This window comes from Homarus americanus, unplaced genomic scaffold, assembly GCF_018991925.1.
Source record: "Homarus americanus isolate GMGI-L3 unplaced genomic scaffold, GMGI_Hamer_2.0 scaffold25827, whole genome shotgun sequence".
Lineage (NCBI taxonomy): Eukaryota > Metazoa > Arthropoda > Malacostraca > Decapoda > Nephropidae > Homarus > Homarus americanus.
The window spans coordinates 1,803,139-1,825,976 of NW_024738300.1; the positions used below are offsets into that span (position 1 = coordinate 1,803,139).

Consider the following 22,838-nt stretch of genomic DNA (forward strand, 5'->3'; position numbering starts at 1 on the left):
AGGGTATATTTATATATAGATATATATATATATATAGGATATATATATATATATATATAGATATATATATATATATATATATATATATATATATATATATATATATATATATATATATATATATATATATATATATATATATATATATATATATATATATATGTGTGTGTGTGTGTGTGTGTGTGTGTGTGTGTGTGTGTGTACTGGCTGAGTTACAAGATTTATTCCAGTGAAGGGAAAATTATTTACAGTGCATTACCATCCTCTAGGTTATCCGCACTTCCCTACCAAACTTCAGCCCTGTACCAATATTAAGTACGGTGCACTTGCTTGCGTTGAATTTCATTTGCCATTTCTGACCACTCCTGCAGTTTATTTAAATCCTCCTCTAGTGCATTTGCATCCTGCCCTGAATTAATCTGCAGCCCTATTTTGGTGTCATCTGCAAACTTGCTTATGTCACTGCTGATCCCAGTATCTAGATCGTTTATGTAGATTATGAACAAGAGTGGGCCCAGTACTGACCCCTGGGGAACCCCACTGGTTACACAGCCCCACTCTGATTGAACACCATCTACGCTGACCCTCTGTGTTCTATCGGTGAGCCATGATTTTATCCAATTTAAAACTTTCCCCTCGATAACATGAGCCTTAACTTTTCTCAGAAGCCTCTGATGCGGTACTCTGTCAAACGCTTTACAAAAGTCTAAGTCACGTAATAGATGACCTGACCTTATGTTTATGACTGAATCAAAGTGATTTTAAGTGTGCAAGAACGTGTATGTGCATCAATGTAACCGCAGAAGTATCCATCGCAATTCTTTACATCTAAGCATGTCATTGCAGCAAAAGGGATTAAACATTTTTTTTTTATAATTTGGTTGTCCTTCTGTCCCCCCCCCCCCACCACCCTAAAAATATCTTTCGTAGTATTAAATATGGCTATAACCTACGTTGGGAACTCATGAGAGTGCAGACCAATTCGCTCCTTGTTGTCATTTAACAAAACCTTTGGCAAACTCTCTAAATTCATCTTAACTACCAATGCCTTGGACACTATTTTACCGTTAAATCCGAAACGTTATACTGTACTATGGTGGACAAAAGTTCCTTCCCTCATCCAGCCACAATATGACTGAATCACCTGTGGTTCGAATAACGAAGCAACTGAGGGAAGTGCTGTAATGTCCAACAGATGGCGCACTATGTAGTGCGTATGAGGGGGGGGGGAGGCAGAGGGGGAAATAGAGGGAGGTTGAAGGAATTTTTGTCCACCATAGTACCATATATAATACCTGCTCACTTGTTTTGGCGCACTCTGTGAGGTGCGAGTCTCACTGTCTCATTCCTTACACCCATTAGCAGTCAACTTTGACTAAACCTTAGGGTGCAGTTACCCTACGAGGCGAGAGTCATTGTAATTCAGTTTGACGGCCAGTTGGCCTGTGAATATAGACTGTAGGAAGAGTAAATAAAAACCTAAAAGTAAAAGCCAGTAAAGAACAATCAGCCAAAGATATCTTTTAAAAGTCCCTGCACTGGTCAAGAGGCAAACTTCGGCGCTGCTTTCTTAAAACTCTGCATCAGGTCGAGGTTTTCTTTAGGGTAAATAGAATAGACATCTTGGGGCGAAGGATCGTGTTCATCATTTACATTTGTACGAAATGAGTTTTCCCAAAGAAGTTTCTATGATCATGAAAATGTTAATTACAACTATTACCCCCTGTACACCCTCTAACCTTCCTTCTCGAGGACCTTCCTGAGGCGTGAGTTACTGGAACGTGGTGGGGAGTGGAAGGTCAGGTCATGGGGGGCCAGGTAGAGAGCGTGGAGTGTGTTACGGAGACTATGGTGGAGGAGTACGGCCTTCACTCCTGCCCTCTTACCCACAACAACTACCACCGTACCTGACCTCTGCCAGAGTCCTGCCACCTCTACCAACCTGTAAAAATTATCAATAACTTGTAATAAATCAGTGTATTCACTCCCAGTAAACACTACTCCTTGCACTGTCACTATGTTGAAATGAACTGTAGTTTGAGCTTTTCCCCATCTAGTTATTACATGTCTTATTTGTGTCACTTATGTTACTTTTATATTATTTGTAATTCGTAACCCATTCCCCAAATATGTAACTGTATATTTTCAGCCTTTTGGCTGCCAAGCTCTTTCAATAAACCGTTAATTATTATTATTATTATTTATTATTTTGTAATTGGTATGTTCTAAGTTTGTGCTGCATTATAAATACACAAATAAAAGTTGCAAGAGATGCATATCTCTGGATTGTAAAGGATCTTAAGTTTGCAATGGCATGTTCGAAGGGCTTTATTTTCGAGGTTATTCAACCAATTATTTCACTGATACTATAAATATATTAAGGTTAAATCTATTATTAGTATTTGTCTTTACTGTCAATGACAAGAATATGAAGGTGGAAGTTACAAATCATCTGGTTAAGGAAGATGGCTGTTAATATTGGCAGGATGCAAGTCTCCTTTGGCCATTAATATAGCAGCGACTAAGATCGTGATGGTTTAATTTAAATTTTGAAACTCCCACGAATAATATTTTGCAAAATATTACATACTCCACCGCTCTTAACAGCGGGTGTAATAATTACACGGCTATAAAAGCGCATTACAGACATTAACACTAATTAAATTAGTATACTGGTAAAATGATAAGAAATAATCGCAGTTGGAATGAAAAAAGCTAAATATTACCTAAAAATTTCTTTGAGCCATAACTTTAATTTTATTTGACACTGGAGGTAAAACTATAAATATATATATATATATATATATATATATATATATATATATATATATATATATATATATATATATATATATATATATATATATATATATATATATATATATATATATATATGCAAGTAAATCACTGTAGGTGCATCTAGGTGAATCCACACGAAGTTCCCAAGCGCTTTAGTGTAATTCACATCTTGGGAACTTCGTGTTTTCCTCTTCCTTGTAATATATATATATATATATATATATATATATATATATATATATATATATATATATATATATATATATATATATATATATATATATATATATATATACAGTATATATATATTTCATTAGCACCATAAGCTCGTTGAACAGGCTTTGTGTGAAATATAACAGAGTCTAGGACTGCTTTTAGTATCCTGGTGGTCTAGCGATTAGCGTTCCCCGGTCACAGGGTGATCTTACTAAACATGAGGTCAGGTCAAAAAACATGACATCCACTAATCCACACACCTACCACACAGGAAACATATGAAGAGATTATAAGAACGGGCGACATAAGATTAAAAGAAAATAAGGAGTCTGCAATTGGCCGGTGGGCCTGTGCATGGCAGCTCCTGTCGAGAGTTACAACCACTCTCTATCATCCATGAATCTATCCAGCCTCCCTTTGAAACTTTCCAGCGTTCCAGCACTTACTACAAAGATGCTAAGCTTGTTCCACTCGTCCAGCACCCTATTTGTAAACCAGTTCCTTCCTATCTCCCTCCTAAATCTAAACTTATCCAACTTGAATCCGTTGTTCCGAGTCCTATCCTGCTCGGATATTATAAGAACTTTATCTAAATCACCTTTATTGATTCCTTTCACCCACCTGAATACTTCTATCATATCTCCCCGCACTCTTCGTCTTTCTAGGGAATGCAAGTTTAGTTTCTTTAACCTATTCTGATATGGAAGGTTTCTGAGTCCCGGAATCATTTTCGTCATTCTTCGCTGCACCGACTGCAGTGAATTGATATCCATTCTATAATAAGGGCACCAGAAGTGAACCGCATAATCGAGGTGCGGCTTGACTAGCACAAGATATAATTGCAATATGACCTCCGCACTCTTATTACTTACACTTCTAGATATAAAACCTAATACTTTGTCTGCCTTATTTCGAACATTAGTGCACTGTTTTCTAGGCCGAAGGTCAGGGCTTACAAGTACCCCTAAGTCTCTTTTACAAGTCGACTTCTCTAGGTTGATGTTGTTAAGGCTATATACATTGACAGTATTTGTTCTTCCAATACTAAGTTCGCTGCACTTGCTGGTGTTGAATTTCATTTGCCATTTATCTGGCCACTCTTGGAATTTACCTCCTGTGGTGCATTTGCATCATACCCTGAATTAATCTGCCGCCTTATTTTGGTGTCATCCGTAAACTTGCTTATATCACTGCTGATCCTAGTATTTAGATCGTTTATGTAGATTATTTAACAAGAGTGAGCCTAGTACTGACTCGTGGGGAACCCCACTAGTTACACAGCCCCATTCAGATTTGAAACCATCTATGCTAACCCTCTGTGTTCTATCTGTGAGTTATGATTTCATCCAATTTAAAACTTTCCCTGTCGGTACCATGAGCCTTAACTTTTCTCAGAAGCCTCTGATGAGGTACTCTGTCAAAAGTTTTGCTAAAATTTAAGTAAATAACATCGTAATTTTCGTCATTATCTACTACCTCAGACTTTCTTAACAAACATCAGGAGATTTGTTAGAAAAAAATTTCCATTTGTAAATCCATGTTGAGAGTCGTAGATTAATTTGTTTTTCTATAAATGCGATCAGATGTTGTTTGCTACAATTGATTAAAGAAATTTCCCCACTACTGACGTCAAACTAATCGGCGGGTAATTTGACGCTGATGCTCTGTCTCCCTTTTTGAATTTGGGTACTACATTTGCCCTTCTCCACAAGACTGGCGCATCTCCCGTGTCTAATGATTTTGTAAATAAAATTACAAGGGATCCGCTAGTCTGTTCTTTACACTCTTTGTAGACTCGAGGGAAAATTTCATCCGGCCCTGAGGATTTTATCTTTTTAAATTCATTTATCTTCTTAAGAACAACCTCTTTTTTTATAGTGATATCCTTTAGTTTCTCTTCTTCCTTTCCCCTAAATGTCAGCTCCATCCCCTGGCGTTTCCTTGTGAATTTCTTCTGTAAAACCTGATAGGCAGTAGCTGTTTAATGCTCTGCTTATTTCTGCACTATCATCGATCACGTCCCCTCTCTCTGACTTTAAAAGCCCACCTTGTCCTTGACCTTTGTCCTATATACCTGGAAAAAAAATCTTGGGCTTTGCCTTGGATTCTCTTGCGAATCCTAGATAGTTTTTCATACCTATCTCTGAGATGCTCCTCCCCTACCTTTAATTTCTTATAAATTCTTTTCTTTATTCCCACGTCATTTTAAGTTTTTTGGTCATGCACTTTGGCTCATTGTATTTGACCTAATTTTTCTGTATGGTATATTTTGTTCCTGACCGTTCCCAGGCGACCTCACCTAGGTACCTTCTTAGCCCCTCATAATCTGCTGATCGAAATTCTGGGACTCTTACCATATTGTCATTATTTTTCGTTTTCCAATTTAGGTTAAACCTGATTTCTCTGTGATCACGGTTCCCTAGTTCCTCCATAGAAGTCACGATAGGACGTAATGGATTATTTAGCTTATGTGTTTTGATCACTCCACACTTATAAGGTAAAGTGGGATTGATTTGAGAAAACTGTTTGATGAGATCTGGGTTCTTTTTCAATAACCCCTTCATTTTTGAGTCACCTTATCTTATAAGCTCCTCTAATGTTTGCGGTGGTGGTGGTGTATGGATTAGTAGATGTCATGGTTTTGACCTGGCCTGATGTTTTATAAGGTCACCCTGTGTACATAAGCCTCTGTCGGTCCATGTAATTTAGTTGCCTCTGAAGATGTCTTGAATAAAGACGAAAGCTAAGGTGCTCCATTGTTTTCCTTTTCCCTGTGTGATTTGATCAAGATTTATCTTATCCACGTTTTGATTGTAGATCTACATGAAATATATATATATATATATATATATATATATATATATATATATATATATATATATATATATATATATATATATATATATATATATATATATATATATATATATATATATATATATATATATATATATGAGGAAGAAGATAATGAAGTTCCCAAGCGCTTTCGAAGATGTGAATTTCACGAAAGCGATTGGGAACTTCGTGTTTTCTTCTTTCCTTGTGGTTATCAGCATATACAGATCACGCGCACCTACAGTGATTTACTTGCATATATATATATATATATATATATATATATATATATATATATATATATATATATATATATATATATATATATATATATATATATATATATATATATATATTGTAAAACTCTTTTCTTCTACGTTATTAAGCATTACTTCATGACGGAATCAGCACTGTTGTTGGCAGTGAGATCAAGGATGAGGGCCCGGCAGGTGGTTCTGATGTCTCCCCACAGCCCCTGCAGGAGGTGGTCCTGGGTCAGCTGGTCCTGGGACAACATCCACCCAGCTTCCACTGCCACGCCAGCCTCTACACGCACACCCATGTGTCTGAGGAAAATTTTAAGTAAAATGTCTTGTTTTATAAGCTGTTTTATCTATTATCGAATCAAACAGTATCACAGATAAATTCTAATAAATTTGTTTAATAACGTGTGGAACTATGGCTGGGATGTACAGTAGCTAAAACAAACTATCTGTGCAGGTGAGGCTTGATATGCTCCGAAATTTTACGTGTGACCAAAATTTATCGTCCACGGTCTCATATTGTTTCCCCATAAAGTAGGCACATATAGTTGTTTTAACTAATTGTACATTTGATTGTAGCTTAATCGCTTCTCGTTCTGCATTATTATGTACGCAAGTTCCCTAAAATCGGCTTCGTTTTTACATGATCTTAATAAAGCACAAATCACATTAATGACGAGATCTTCCAGTAAAACCTGACTATCGATAAGCAAGTTAAGTATATACTCAGAATAATGATATTAAGGCATTATAATTTACCTATGTATAAGCACGGCTTCTTTCGGCCTATGTTACTAATAGTTGATAGTGAAGGCACTAATACAAGACCAGAGCCTCATAAAATTTATATACCTTATTACACTGGTGGAGACGTATAAATGCAGTGTAGTTGTGACGAGCACTAGGTGACAGCCAGTGAGATGGTGTTCCAAAACCTGACTCATCATCACACCGACATCCACGCCCACCTGCTCCATAGACCCACTCACTTCCTGGACAGCTTTGGGTACAGCGCTCACCACCACCACCACCACCATTATGTGACACCCGAGTAACATCACCACCTAGAACGTGGGGAGATTGGCTTCATTATTTACCTTGAGGAACGACATATATTACCGGTCTCCCTCGACGGGAATTACAAGTACTCTTACTCAACCTTTCACACAAGCAGGATGTATTTAGAAGGAATATTTTATATAGCCTCCATCTTCATTTAACACTAATAGCTACAGTGATTAAGTTACGGAGATATACAGTACACTTGGAACTGTATGTAATATATTTTCTTAATAAATACAGAAAGGATTGCTGGGTTTTGCTACTAAAACCCGTTATACTATTGTTATATTACTGTTCCATTAACATTAACTTAATTGTAGAATAAACCATTAAAAAAACCAGTTCATAGGTGGCAGCGGATCTACGGACCCAAATGTGTACGTATATATAAAATAACAATCAAAGATATTGTTATATGCGTTATATTACTGTTATATCAAGAAACAACGATCAGTTCATAGGTGGCAGCAAAGTGGGAAAGGATAACAAAATTCCGGTTTATATAATACATATACATTCTACAGAACAAGTCATAAGTGTTTTTAGTCGAAGAAAAAAGAGAAAACCATGACGTGTAATATTCTTCCAAAGTGTATTATAATATCCCGTAGTGAAGCGTTATTCGTTGAGTGATTTTTAATTTGCCATCCAAAGAGGTGGACAAGTTTCTTTTTATCAATAACCATTAATGAGTTATTGATAGTTGCTGAATTATGGCAACAATCCTGTGAGCTGAAGTGTACATGATTTGTTCACTGTCACAAGGTGTGACTACTCCTCAATCAACATCCTGTCAACAAAATTCTTTCGTATGGCGTGAGTAACCCCCAGTTACCAACACCCCAGCACCCCCTTAGTGATGACACACCTCCGACCACGAGAGATGGTCTCAGCATTCTGAGGTATGGTGTGTGGATGCACTAGTGTACCCAGTGAACCCCAGAGTCCTTGAGTTCACTGACAGGGAGCAGCAGTTTGCTGTACAGTACTCAGGATTTTCGTGGACACTGACCCAGTCACCGACCTTTGCATCAGCTGTGACTCCTGTCAGTGACATACACACGTCTATGAAATTACGACACATTACCATATTCTACAGCATATATCTACATATATGGACATAGTGTAAGTTATATCAATTTTATATGTGCCTTACTTATTTTAATGTATACTGACGTATATAGGCAGCTCCCAAACAGGGATGTACTACCGCCTGGGAAGATATTGGAAGCATAATGTGTTGTCTAATGGTAGACTCCTCTACCATATGGCTTCACAAAATTTGTGACCAAGTCCCAGGTTGCTGATCTGACTTGCCTCATTTACACACAATTGCAGGGTCTCAATTGTTTCTCTTACTTTGACAACAACATACATATATTGTTTCTCACTTGATGTTTTTTTTCATTTTGTATTTCTTTATGGTTCTTTATTATTATTATTATTATTATTATTATTATTATTATTATTATTATTATTATTATTATTATTATAATTATTATTATTATTATTATTATTATTATCATTATTATTATTATTATTATTATTATTATTATCATTATTATTATTATTATTATTATTATTATTACATTTTCGCCCCCTAGGCCCCGATGTAGGTCAGTAACCTGTGCCTGGGTGGGCTAATCCCCGAAAAAAAAAAAAATATATATATATATATATCTTGATAAAATCACACGGGATATATATGATATATATGCATATATCATGTAGCTACACAATCCACAATGAAAATGTGGATAAGGTAAATCAAACAGGGAAAAGGGAAACAACGGAGCACCTTAGCTTTTGTCTTTATTCAAGACATCTTCAAAGGCAACTGAATTACATGGACAGAGAGAGGCTTAAATATACAGGGTGACCTTATTAAACATGAGGTCAGGTCATAATGATGTCATCCACTAATCCCCAAACCAACACACAAGTAGAGGAGCTTAAGAGAAGGGGGCGACGTGACTAGTCAGGTCAGGTCACAAATAAGGGACCCACTAAATAACTATCCTACATCTAGATCCAAGTTGTGCGAAAAATATGTCCCAAGTCCAAGCTCACTCCTTGGGGCAAACCAGGCGTCAGTGGCGCGGGAGCGTTCTAACAGACAGGACGCCTGAGTGTCCAGGAAAGCCACCACGTGGTCTGGTCTCCTTTGTGTTACGACGTCAGTATTAACAAGTAAGTTGTATTCAATCTCAGAGAGGGTTTAGATGGGGCGGAGAAGAAGTTAACAATAGCTAACAGACGGTTTATTGCAGGGATTCTGTAGAGCCCACTCGGTCGGTCTGAGCACACTCGGTCTGAGCCCAGCCCACGGGGTCTTGAGCTGTCTTGAGCCCATGCGGTTGAGTGAGCAGTTTGAGGGTTGGAGAGGAGCCAGCTGTCTCTGAGGACAATTAACTACGTGGGACAATCGTCCGCCCCGGTTAACGATCGTTTGGCGTCACCAGATCTCCTCCACCTTGGTTCACAATACCACATATCTTCATGCAGTTTATTGAAAACCTCTTATTAACGGGAAAATAGAACCCCCCTCAGCTGGACAGGTTTCAGTGGCTGGCTGGCCCCCACTCTCTTCTGTTTCATGGATGTACTGAGTGTAAACTGAGGCTATCTGAGTGAATGAACGGTCACACACTGAGACCAGGAGTCTAGTGGGTACTTAGAGAAACATTTTGTCTTCTCTTAGTATGGGTGTATGCTGAGTTTGTGTGATGCATGTTACGGGAAATAATGTAAGGTGTGTTTAGAATTTCCTTTAGTCCAGGTGTGAGGACAACGCTCCTCATGGTTGAGTTTTCACACGTGAGACGTAAGAAATCATATCCAAAGTTGCAAAGGGCTTGTTAGTGCCTTAAGGAAAATATGTTGCATGCTGAACCTATGTGTGAGGTTAAGAAGAATGTTTCACGGGTATTGGTGGAGAAAAACATTCATGACTCATGAGTTCTAGAGAAAATACGGACAAAATTAAAACCAGGGAACACCCGCATGCCTGATGGGTCATGAGTGATTTTCTCGGGGTTTTTGTAAAATGCCGGCCTCGTTGGCAGGCGAGTAGTTACACCCTTCGGGTTATTTGGCCAGTTGGGATTGTAGTAGTTGTGGGTCATTCCAGACAGGCGATGATTGATCCATATGTGTAGCTAATACTTTCTTATTACGCTTTACCACAGTTCTCAGGGACTGATATTATTTTGTTGAGTGCCCTTAAGGCCTATTCCTGGTGGAGTTAATAATTTCCTAATGTTTCATGCCATTTCCCCAGTGCTTGATAGTACATGTATCGTGTTCTAATGTTTATGTGTCACTAAGGGATGTGAGATAACGAGGAACTGATTTCAGATGAGCTCCTCATTCTTATGTAAGAAGCACTGTTACCTTAGTAGTGTTTCATAAGGCATTTAATATTTTCTACCTAATTTTGATATCTTGTATAACCTTTGTACCTCAGTGTAGTGTTTTAAGTCAGGTTAAGAGGTGCGCATATGTTGGTGAACCATTATTGTTTTTGGCTGTAGTGTTAGAGGGAATAGAAGTGTCAAATTTTACAGTGCGTCTCATTCACCCCAATCACAGGTGCTATCTTTCCACGGGTCTCGGAGAATACATTGTTTTAATTTAAGTGTGTTTGTGCTGGTTCGAGTTTTTCTCCAAGGGGCGCTTCCACTGCATTACTATCCACGAATAATTAAAACCCCATGTGTAAAGGAGGTTGGATGAATATCAAAATCGAGGATGTACAATAAGTTTAGGTTTAGGTCAAGATATACCACATAACAGTCGTGCCCCTCGCCCACTGATTCGAAAACCACTGAAAAGAATGTTAATAGATTAGTTAGACATGAACGCCCGCTTGTGAAGCCAGGTTGGGAATCATTGATCAGCTTGTGCTTTTCCAGGTGATTTCGATTAGAGTTTGAAATGATTGCTTCCTGTAATTTGCCTACAATTGATGTTAGACTGATTGGACGGTTGTTAGAGGATAATGATCTATCACCCTTCTTGAAAATCGGTATTACATTCGCTATCCTCCAGAATTCTGGTACTACACCCGTTTTTAAGGACATGTTAAACAATTTCATGCGTGTGATCATTTTCTAGAGAAGGCCTTTCTGCTGTTTGCTATCTGTCAGCATTTAGACGGGATTCCCTTTCCTGATCTGTTTCCTGTTACCGACTGTCCGCTGTTCGCTTTCTGTTAGCATTAAGACGGGATTCCTTTTCCTGATCTGTTTCCTGTGACCGACTCTCCGCTGTTCGCTCCGGGCGGCTCATCCGCTAGGCCACGGTAGGACGCCACCCTCGGGGAGGCTCCACATTGTCTCACTGTTCAGTCCCCAAAACTTCTTCTTCCATCAATAGTTCATTAACGGTGTATGTAAGTTCCCCCATGTTTTTCACTACAACGGTACAGCAAAGTATAGTTTTTTAGCATTAAACTGTTATTATTTTATTGTCTAATCTTCACTACATATAACATCATCCATCATCACTACATATAACACCATCCATCATCACTACATATAACACCATCCATCATCACTACATATAACGCTATCCATCATCACTACATATAACACCACCCATTATACTACTATAACATCATCCATCATCACTACATATAACATCATCCTTCATCACTACATATAACACCATCCATCATCACTACATATAACACCATCCATCATCACTACATATAACACCATCCATCATCACTACATATAACACCATCCATCATCATTACATATAACACCATCCATCATCACTACATATAACACCATCCATCATCACTACATATAACACCACCCATCATCACTGCATATAACATCAATCATCACTACATATAAAATCATCAATCATCACTACATATAACACCATCCATCATCATCACTATATATAACACCATCCATCATCACTACAGATCGGTAAAGTAGTTTCCGAGATTCTCGTGCGGACACACATACACACAAACACACAAACAAACACACACACAGACATACTTCTTTGTTTTATATATATAATATAGATTTATTTCGGTATGAAATAATTTGCAACCTGCAAATTGGTATTCGACAGGTAACTCACGTGAGTCTAGGTTGATCCGTGTTTCGGTGAATGCTATTATGTCGATTTTTTCGGTACATACCAACGCCCTGATTTCATCCATTTTGTTTCTCATACTCCTATTTTCTGCATAGTAGACATTTAGGTTAGTCGTGTTTTGAGTCCTATCTTAGAGGCTTTTGGGTTTTAACTCTCTGCCTAATATAGTTTTGTCACTATTCCTAGCACTATTTCCTTGTAATTTTTCACTTTGTTTACCCGTTCCAACTGCATTCCCTCTACCTCCGTGCCCATATTTTCCCCTAGCAGGCTAAAGACTTCGTCATCTTTTGAACTGCCCTCTCGAGAGAGCCAGCCAGGGTTGCAACCCCATTCCGAGACAGATGCACCCCATCCCTAGCATAAAGACCCCTTCTGCACTAAAAGTTGTCCCAGTTGTCAATGAATAGGACGGATATTGACTTGCAATATCTGTCAAGACGGCCGTTGACACCAACTGCCCTTGACAACCATTCATTGCCAACTCTCCTTCTACACAGGACACCACATATGATAGGGATCCCTCCCTTCATCCTAATACGTTCTATAGCTGTCTTGAACTTATCAAGGAACTCCTCACTCCTACACCGGCCAATATCATTGCCTCCTGCACTGAAACAGGTTTGTTCCCATTACCAGACAAGATATTGTCCATCCTGTCAACTATATCCCCCACCCCAGCTCCTGGTAAATACACCCTCATCCTATTTTTATTCTTACCACAAAAAGCTCTGTCCAGGTTCCGTACCTGGAAATCGCCAACAATTAACGTTTTCGTACCTTCCTTGTCAGCGTTGTCCCCGACTATGTTAACGCCCAATTCGTCTATGAAAGAACTAAAAGAGTTTTTACACTTACAGCTGTCGTCGTTTCCTTGGTGTCTTTTCTTAATACCATTTTGGTCGTTCCACTCTAACAACCTTCCATTCACCTGTGTCTTCGTCAGACACGGGTTTTCCTTGTCTTGTGTCTTCCTCCTTCAACCTCGCTATCACTTTCTTTAATTTAAAGTTTTCTTCCTTGCCTTCACTAACTCGGTCCCTGGAAGGGCACAGCCCTGTTCACAAGTAGCACTAGCCATTACCGACAATTTATCCCCGGGAGCTAAGTCTGCCGTGACCTTTCCTCTTAGTAAGAGATACTATCAAAGTGGATTTGTACGAAAATTGTTGAAAACCTTAAATTAATTGTATTTTCCTTAAGCAGTGTCTGAATACATTTCATAGTGTTCGCTATTATAAACTTTAGATTTATTTATTTTTATTTTTTACTATGAGAGGATTTTGTCTGTTGTGGGTTTTGTCTGGTGGGGTTTTTGTCCGGTAGGGTGGGATTTATGTCTGGTGGAATTTTTGTCCGCGGGGTTTTGGACCGGTGGGGATTTTGCCCGTATTCCCTGTGGGACAGATAATGGTACGCACTTTACATGACTATCCCCTAGGTCATCTACAGCTTCCTACCTTCTATCTTAATAACAGTGTAAATGTGTCAAACACTGGTCGTGGAAGGACACGAGATACAGTAGTAAACGTCCCTACCCAATTTGAGGTCTTTATCTTGAAAACTGTGGACACGTATAATGAAAACACACACACACACACTACATCCTTGACCACCGAAGGGTCAAGACGTACCTGGCGCTCCTCTCGGAGCAGCCAGGTCAACTGTTAAGTTGGCCCATACCAACCCCCTCCCCTGAACCACTTCTCCCCACCGGAGTATCAACAGGTTCTCGCCAGAAGTTACAATTTCATTTGGGAAAGGAATGGAACCAGTGTTAAACAGAGGTGAACATTGGTGAACAGTGCTTGAGTCAGTGAGAACAACTCAACAGTAAAAGTCGTATTCAAGTTAACCTTCACACAGTGAGGTCCCAGGTACCCAGTGATAACAGCCCGTGAGACCCAACAACCGGCGATGTGTTAATCCGTCTACGATAGGAAGGCCTGGGGCCACACCTCACTCATATAACACCATCTGTGAGGGAATTACTACACCACGTCAAGTCCCCCATAACACCATCTGTGAGGGAATTACTACACCACGTGATGCCCCTCATAACACCATCTGTGAGGGAGTTACTACACCACGTCAAGTCCCTCATAACACCATCTGTGAGGGAATTACTACACCACGTCAGGTCCCTCATAACACCATCTGTGAGGGAATTACTACACGTGAGGCCCCTCATAACACCATCTGTGAGGGAATTACTACACCACATCAGGTCCCTCCTAACACCATCTGGGAGAGAGTTACTGCACTACGTGTTTGCTGTTCAACACCTACAGTACATTAATCTGAATGTTCACTGTATGTTCCTTTACCTTTCTCTAATGAAGGCTTTTGTTAAACCACCAATGTATGTAATAAGTCATTTATGTCCAATGTATATTTTCAGCCTTCGGGCTGCAGAACTTTTTCAATAAACCGTTAATTGTTATTATAATTATTATTTACACACACACACTGCGTGTCAGTCGGTCACCAATTTTGAAGATAGTTGGAATGACTACAGTATATTTAGATAATTTTTCACTTGCGCCAATAATTCTGTGATCACAGCAACATTGAAGTACGGGAGATTTTATTGTACCTGTAATACCATTTGCTAACGCCGAATGAAATTTTCTGTAACTGGAGAAAACGTTTCTCCTTCAGTCAAGCTATCCACAGCAGCTGTGTAATGTTTTCAAGTTTTCCCACACACTTGTTCCTGCCTACAATATCCTTTTTATTATTCAAGTCAGTCCAATCTTTATTTACAAACGTCTCAAGTGTGGATCTTCTTGGATATATTCTGCAGTCATATCTCATAATAAAATCACGCTCTACCCTAATAACACTTGCCGCTTTTAAAAAGCCTATCACACAAGATACACGCTGTTCAGCAGTGGTCACCACATTACCCCATTTTACACTTTACTCCTACTACTTTTCAGTTTATTTTGAACATAGTTCAAAACTTGAAACAATTAAGTATCTTTCGAATTAATTTCATATAAAGGATGTTACGACCGTGTCGAATTTTTTCTATTTTTTTTATATATAACATGCTCCCATGTTGTTCCATATTATTCCTGTAATGATGTGTTAAATTTACTATTATATATTCTAGTCACCTTACCCTGTGCTGTTAAGGTTTTAACTGTCATTATTTGTTTAAGCCCATCTTATTTCTTTATTTAGTATTGTAACAAGTATTCTTTGTTCTCTAACGACCATCTGCATCGTTAAACGACCCACCGGCGGGTCGCGTGGCGGGAGCCGACCTTATATATAGGACCCACTAACTGACGGAGTTAGTTCAGTCCTCTTGTCATACAGTTCACATCCTTTGAGTGACACTCGTCACCTTTGACTTATACTTAATTTATTTGTGTTGTTCCTGTTGCCACCAATGTGTATATCTATGTGAGTACCTATTTATGTCTCTATTTGTGTCCATCAGTATTTGTTTAGATACATTTAAGTAATTCAGTGTTGTTTCACGTTAGTTAATTTCAGTGTTAGTTTTTATATGTTTATGCAGTGTTAACGTAATCCAATGCTTTATTTTTATTCTTTTGAGGTTTCGATGTTTAGTATCATTTGTGACTTAAAAGTTTCGATAGTGAATCAATTTGTTGTGACAGCCTATGAGGCTCTTTATTGTGTTAATATTTAGTTAATTAAATTCTTAAAGGTTTACTTTATTTATTTTTATTCCCTTTAAATTTACTTCACATTTTTGTTTGGTTACGCCTAGAACCTGGATATTAAAGTAAATTAAGAGACTGCCTAACAAGGAATATCATTGAAACAATACTCGAGACACGCTTCATAAGTTAGAAAAAGTGTGTCTGTACAGACATTTTATACAAATATGTGAGTCAATAAGGAAAATATTACTTAAACTGATAATATTACAATATTTATACGGTAACATTATCGAAGACGGAATGCCGTATTGCTAGAGGACTGTTTGGGTGCTTTATGGGTTCGAATGCCTTAAGACATCTACAGTTGAGGGTTATATTCATACCTACAGTACGGTTGACTATGTATTTTGGTGATCTGTCGATGTAATATCTGCAAGTCTGTCGATCTAATCTGATGGAATGTCGCTTTATAATGAGATAGTGTCAAAGGTTATCGTCTATATATTACGAATTTGCGAGGGCGTAAAGTACAAAAACGGGGTATTTACCTTTACTTGTAGAATTTTCTGCTTGAGGTCATCACTAGTCAACAAAAAAACTTTCTTGTTCTATGACACCAAATTCGTTATTCCTAATGTCTGGGTAATACAAGTACATTATTGTATACAGAATTATAGACATTTAAAACTTGAGCGTATTTTTTTATGACCCTGTGTAAGAGTTTCATAAATTATGCATTCATAAAGCATCCACACACACACACACACACACACACACACAGAGCAAAATCAAGAATGTGGTTTCTCAAGGAAATATTCAAACTAGTTAATAACAAGGAGTTAATACATAAGACCGTTAAATATAAGTTTATTCTATTTTTCCATAATATTTACAAAACGTAACACATGAACCTTTCAAATATTTAGAGAAACACTTCAGCCTTAAGGAAATCTTTTTCGGAAAAATGTTACTTTTGTAATTCAGTTATAAGCTCTCAGTTGGTGAAACACTTAGTGAAACTCTCTCTCTCTCTCTCTCTCTCTCTAGTTATAATATATTTGTTGTAACCTACGATCACTGCAGAAGAAGACCGTAGGTTAGGTTACAGTCGAAATATACAGTGGAATTACGTAATTTATACAACGTGGAACTCTTTCTCACTCTGTATCTTTGTGTAATCTGCTTCTGATGATGTGTTAAATACACATAAGCAATATTGCAATTTTCTTTTTTCTTAAGTGGCTTACACACACACACACACACACATTATATATATATATATATATATATATATATATATATATATATATATATATATATATATATATATATATATATATATATATATATATATATATATATATATATATATATATATACACTTAATTTTAGTCCATATAACACACGGACTTGAACATATAATCAACGACCTCACCAGCCAGGACTCGAGCCCTAGACCTTATACGTGTGACCATGGTTGGCAGCGTTCTCTGGTCACACGCTTAAGGTCTAGGGTTCGAGTCTTGGCTGGTGAGGTCGTTGATTATTATATGTTCAAGTCCACGTGTTATATATATATATATATATATATATATATATATATATATATATATATATATATATATATATATATATATATATATATATATATATATATATTTCATGTAGATCCCCAATGGAAACTTGGACAAGATAAATCTTGATAAAATCACTCGGGAAAAGTGAAACAACGGAGCACCTTAGCTTTCGTCTTTATTCAAGACATCTTCAGAGGCAACTGAAGATGTCTTGAATAAAGACGAAAGCTAGGGTGCTCCGTTGTTTCCCTTTTCCCGAGTGATTTTATCAATATATATATATATATATATATATATATATATATATATATATATATATATATATATATATATATATATATATATATATATATATATATATCGTGTGCGATGCGTTATCATACATGAATACATATTTAATAAAATATGATACTCAAGTAAACTACTGTCTCTGGGTGGACTTATTTATTCAATAAACTAGACATAACATTTCAAAGTGAGGGTAAATACTCTTTTAAATCTGACTATGTTTTCATTTAATATTTAATTGTTGCTTCTTAATACTATAAAGTAACATTCCTTTGTCCGTAAAATTTGGCAAAATTCTTGTAACTGAGAGGAAAGAACTTGTGAAGTATATTTCGTGGAAGGAAATGATCTGGCGCCTTCATAGCGGAACAATGATCCAGGGCATTGACTGCTGGAAATAACGGGTGGAAGTGTGAAGGCAAGAATACTCTCATATCCTTTTGCCTAAAGTTCTGGCAAGATCTCCTACTGTAAGGACGCGTTTCCACCGAACCATATTTCCTCCACCTACGAATCCACCTGTACACTGTAGACAGACTGGCTCCACTCTCAACTGATATGTCGCGCGCTGATTTGCCACCCAACCACATCGTCACGATCCTTGCTCGCTCAGCTAACACGATTGGATTGTTTGCTTTTCGCTTATCCATTGGCAAGATTCTGTCAAATAAGAGTATTGTATGTATGTTAGCAAAGGGTAACTGAAATGTAACCTAGCAATACTAAGTAAGGGTTCAGTAAATATTATTTTTAAATTATATTGTCGTTCATGTGTAATCCGAAATCTACCTGGAGAATAACAATCAGTTATTGAAATTATAAAATAAATGATATTCTTGAGCTACTCTACTGTGATTAAGGTGTGGTTCAATTGAGTGATAATTGGATAGATCGACAAATGTGCGTGTGTCCCGGGTGGGGGGCTAAGCCACCTGCACTACACACACAGGTGTAAAAGTGAGCGGGTTCCTCGTGAAACACCAGAACCACTGGCACCTTTCTCACTTTTACACCTTCGTCCATAGTGCAGGCGGTTGCGTCCAACACCCGGAGTACATTACCGACCCGGGGCACACGCACATTTGTGATAACTCTCTATGGCATTTATATTATTCTAAATCATCCATGAAATATAATTATGATCTGTAAGAAACACGAAAGAGTGAGAGGCGAGAATAGTAAGGTGATGCTGACACACCAGATTCACGCTATGTCCTCTTACTACAGGAAATCACTTATGTTCAATAGGAGATATTGCCAATGCCAATGGGTAAGCGTTTTATAAGTACTTGACATTGTAAGACATAACATGAAGACCATGATTTTTTGCGGGACGATTTTTTATTCGAGAATCCTAAATAATTCCCAAACAATAAAACCTCTATCAGTTAGGAACTTAGTATTTTGCGTAAATGTAGCCTACTTTTACAGAAAGGCGTGACTTGATCTTGGGAGTTATCAGATATCACGTGATTTATCGCGTCAATGGTGTTTTTCACTGTCACGCTATGGTGCTACATTTACGCAAAATATTAAGTTCTTAACTGATATACAGTAGGTTTTATTGTATGGGAGTTATTTAGGGTTCTCGAATAAAAAAAATCCGTCTTTATTACTGTAGTTGCATGATTCTAACAGGGTCTATTGAGGTAAAGCTAGATGGTATCATATTGGTAGAATAATCCGAGAAGACCGGAAAACTCGCCAACTGCACTGGCTAACCATTACCCCAGAATATGATCAGCAAATCAATTAACACCTAGATTTTCATTACTTCTGGGTATACAGACGCAATTGGCATAAAGAAACTTGCCCATAGTTTCACCCCGCCCGGGGTAAAACTACATTTGAAATCAACAGTGGGTGTAAGTTTATTTCGTCCAATGAGTGAAGACACCAGGGGTCCCGCTAAGTTGTATATTAGTCATACACACCACTTCAAACTGTGTGTGCGTGTGTGTGTGTGTTGAGGAATGGTTATCAATGACATTATTAAAAATAACAAGTATAACAAAAAATGCCCTTGAGTATAGTGTCTACGGCATAAAATTAGCAAGTTATTCCGGAAATGTAAAGCATAAAACTATATATATATATGTATATATATTACAGACTATGGAGTAGTTACTGACAAGGCTAATATGTGCAGGGCAAAATTTGCACATGCACATTTGTATCAAGAAGACGGGGATTTTGCCGATTCGTACTGCTTAGGATTTTAGTAAGATTTACATTTATATAATATATAAATGGATCATCACACACAGTCTGGCAGTTTTTTTCACTTTCTCTCTGAGATAAATGGACTTTCACTATTCACAATTAGGGTTTTAATTGAGTTAGCCGGAACAGTTTGTTAAATCGTTAAAAAAAATATTTAGCAGTTAGTGGAAATTTATCGTGAAATGGTAAAATTAGGACCTTATTTTTCTTATTATTAACTAATATATGTTGCACAAAATGGAGAAAGTTTATACTTATGTATCACAGAATCATTTGGACACATGAAGCAAACAGCTTTATTTTTGTTCCACAAGAACATTAAGTTGGAAATAAAACCATTGAAATATGTCATTCTATTTCCCTTAAATTGTTTGTATAGGAAGCCTCTGACATACTGTACATTCCCGACGAAAATCGCCCATGAGGCCGACTTCGATAACTGCCAACATCTGGCTGCTACTAGTTAACAGTTAACCAACTATATCTATGATATCATTAGCGTCGGGTAAAAACTTGAGATAAACATAAAGTTTGTCATTCATGTTTCACTTAAAACATTAATTATAATCCCAAACGTACACAAAGTGACTGAAATTTTCTCTTACCTGGCAGGTTAAAAAAAATGTAGCTCATCTAAATTGTGAAAGGTTGAAAACTTGAAACACTAAAATTTTAAACACGAGGCGTTATTAATAGTGTACAATATATTCTTGTTCATGTATGACAACTGCTCAGATAGACGCTAGCCAATTTACTGTAATAATGTTATATCTCGAGGTGTTTTTATCATCAAAATTCTATTATATTAATTTAAATATTTAAATGATTAAAATTTAGCGACTTATTAGGTTTTGTAAACCTCCCTTGGACAGTACTCGTACAGATTGCATTGCGTGTCACCAGTGTTGAGCTAAAGGTTGAACTGATTGTCGTTGACGTGTACTGAACTAACCTTGTAGTTATCTGTTGAGACGGTCAATATTCATTTCGTGCTGTTTACCATCTCTAACATCTAAAAGACAGTAAATGAGTGAATATAAGCTTAAAAAAAATACTGTACCCTTATAAATTGTAATAAAAATTAAGGTAGTATCAACAGTGGTCGTTGCAATATTTTTTCATTAAAAATTAGTTTATTCTAAAGTATTGTAATTACGTCGTTAATTATTATTAAGTATATGTAAAATAATTATGCCAAATTGTTACAAAATGCCATGCAGAAAAGCTAAAAGGCATTTTGGCTTCTGGGTGATCCGATTTACACCAACGCATGCAAATCGACCTTAATGAAAAGCGGTTATTTAGCAATTGCCATCACACCCCTGATTACAGCCCACTTGGACGTTGAAAAAAAATTATTTTCAAATATACATAATAAAAGAATATAAATTAACCTAGGATAACACTATATATATATATATATATATATATATATATATATATATATATATATATATATATATATATATATATATATATATATTCAATCCAAATGAAAACGTGGATAAGATAATCTTGATAACATGCGGGATGGACACGGAGATTCCAGCTGTTTTGTTCAAGACATCTTCAGGCAGTTGCCTTGAAGATGTCTTGAATAAAGACGGAGTCAAGGTGCCCGTTGTTTCATTTCCGTGGATTTTATCAAGATATATATATATATATATATATATATATATATATATATATATATATATATATAATTACGTACCATCACATTAAACTTTACTTTATGATCCTTTATCCAACACACACACGTTATACTTTCTACTAAGTACGTCTCAAAAAGCGGACCCAAGCGCTATACTCACACCGTGTTAACCTCCCGTCTCTGCCGCACAACTCTCCCCGCTACCTGCCTGACTCCTTATTTATAGGAAAGAAGTAACAGACTCACGCAGGTCCTGCTCACCATTTCTTACGTCACGGCAAACCTGGTCTGTTATTGGTAGCTCCTGTCTCTGCTTCTCCCATGAAACTATTTGAGCATTTATAGATTATAAAGTTTACATCACTATATACTGTAGTTCACACAGAAGAGAGATTACAACATGAAATTTTCATGATAACTCTTTGTGTGTGTGTGTGTATTTCCCTCCACATATTAAGTTTATAAATCTTCCAGAATTTCCTTAGCGCCAGGGAAATAGTGCTAGGAATGATGACAAAACTAAACTTGGCGCGGAGTTAAAACCAAAACGAGTCAAAGAGAGGACTCAGAACACGACTAACTTAAATGTCCACTACGCAAACAGTAGGAGTATGAGAAACAAAACGGATGAAACCAGGGCGTTGGTATGTACCGTTCATTGGTGGCTGTTTCTTGGGCACCTCCTCCAAGTGGGGAACAGGAGACGGAATTCCGCTTGTTTTTGGAGGTATCTCGGGAGTTTTTTCTGCTCTCTTGAGGGTGCTGCCTCTCTTGCCTGTGACCGTGTGTTTACCGACGGTCTGTGCGTGTTGTTCTATTCCTCGTGAACTGTTGCAAGGGGCTTGAGGCTTCACGGTTTTGAGTGATCTCTTGGATGGCAAGTTCTTCCTCTTGTCTGATATCTGTCTCAAGGGCGTCGTCTGTTCCCCTGGTAGTTGTGGAGTTTTGGGGGTCTGGTCTTCCTGCATCTTTTCTGTGAGCTGTGTCATAACTGCATATATCATATTTTCGGTGCTGGTATCTTATTTCTTTATTATCGTAGAGAAAGTCACTATCATAATGGTGATCATCTGTTTTATTTGTTCTTCTGTAAATGCCGCTTGTAAATTGGCAGGCTGGGGTGTATTCAGTTGGGTGGTCGCCTGAGGGGGTTGCAGTGTCTCAG

At 37.4% G+C, this 22,838-nt stretch overlaps 1 protein-coding gene across 3 annotated transcripts in view; it reads right to left on the bottom strand.

Moving 5' to 3' along the window:
• Nucleotides 1-22,606, bottom strand: part of LOC121873786 (probable glutamate receptor) — a 53,544-nt gene extending 30,938 nt beyond the window's left edge. For 2 of the 3 annotated variants that reach the window (XM_042377488.1, XM_042377486.1), the window contains exons 1-4: nt 21,834-22,606; nt 6,966-7,177; nt 6,243-6,416; nt 1,740-1,942 (exon numbers count right to left, since the gene is read on the bottom strand). In XM_042377488.1, coding sequence (XP_042233422.1) covers nt 1,740-1,942; nt 6,243-6,416; nt 6,966-7,171 — 583 coding nt within the window. In that variant the 5' untranslated portion in view covers nt 7,172-7,177; nt 21,834-22,606. Of the gene's footprint in view, nt 1-1,739; nt 1,943-6,242; nt 6,417-6,965; nt 7,178-20,974; nt 21,035-21,833 lie in introns of all 3 variants that reach the window. The other variant, XM_042377487.1, reaches the window with a different exon arrangement.
• Between the last annotated feature and the right edge of the window lie 232 nt (nt 22,607-22,838).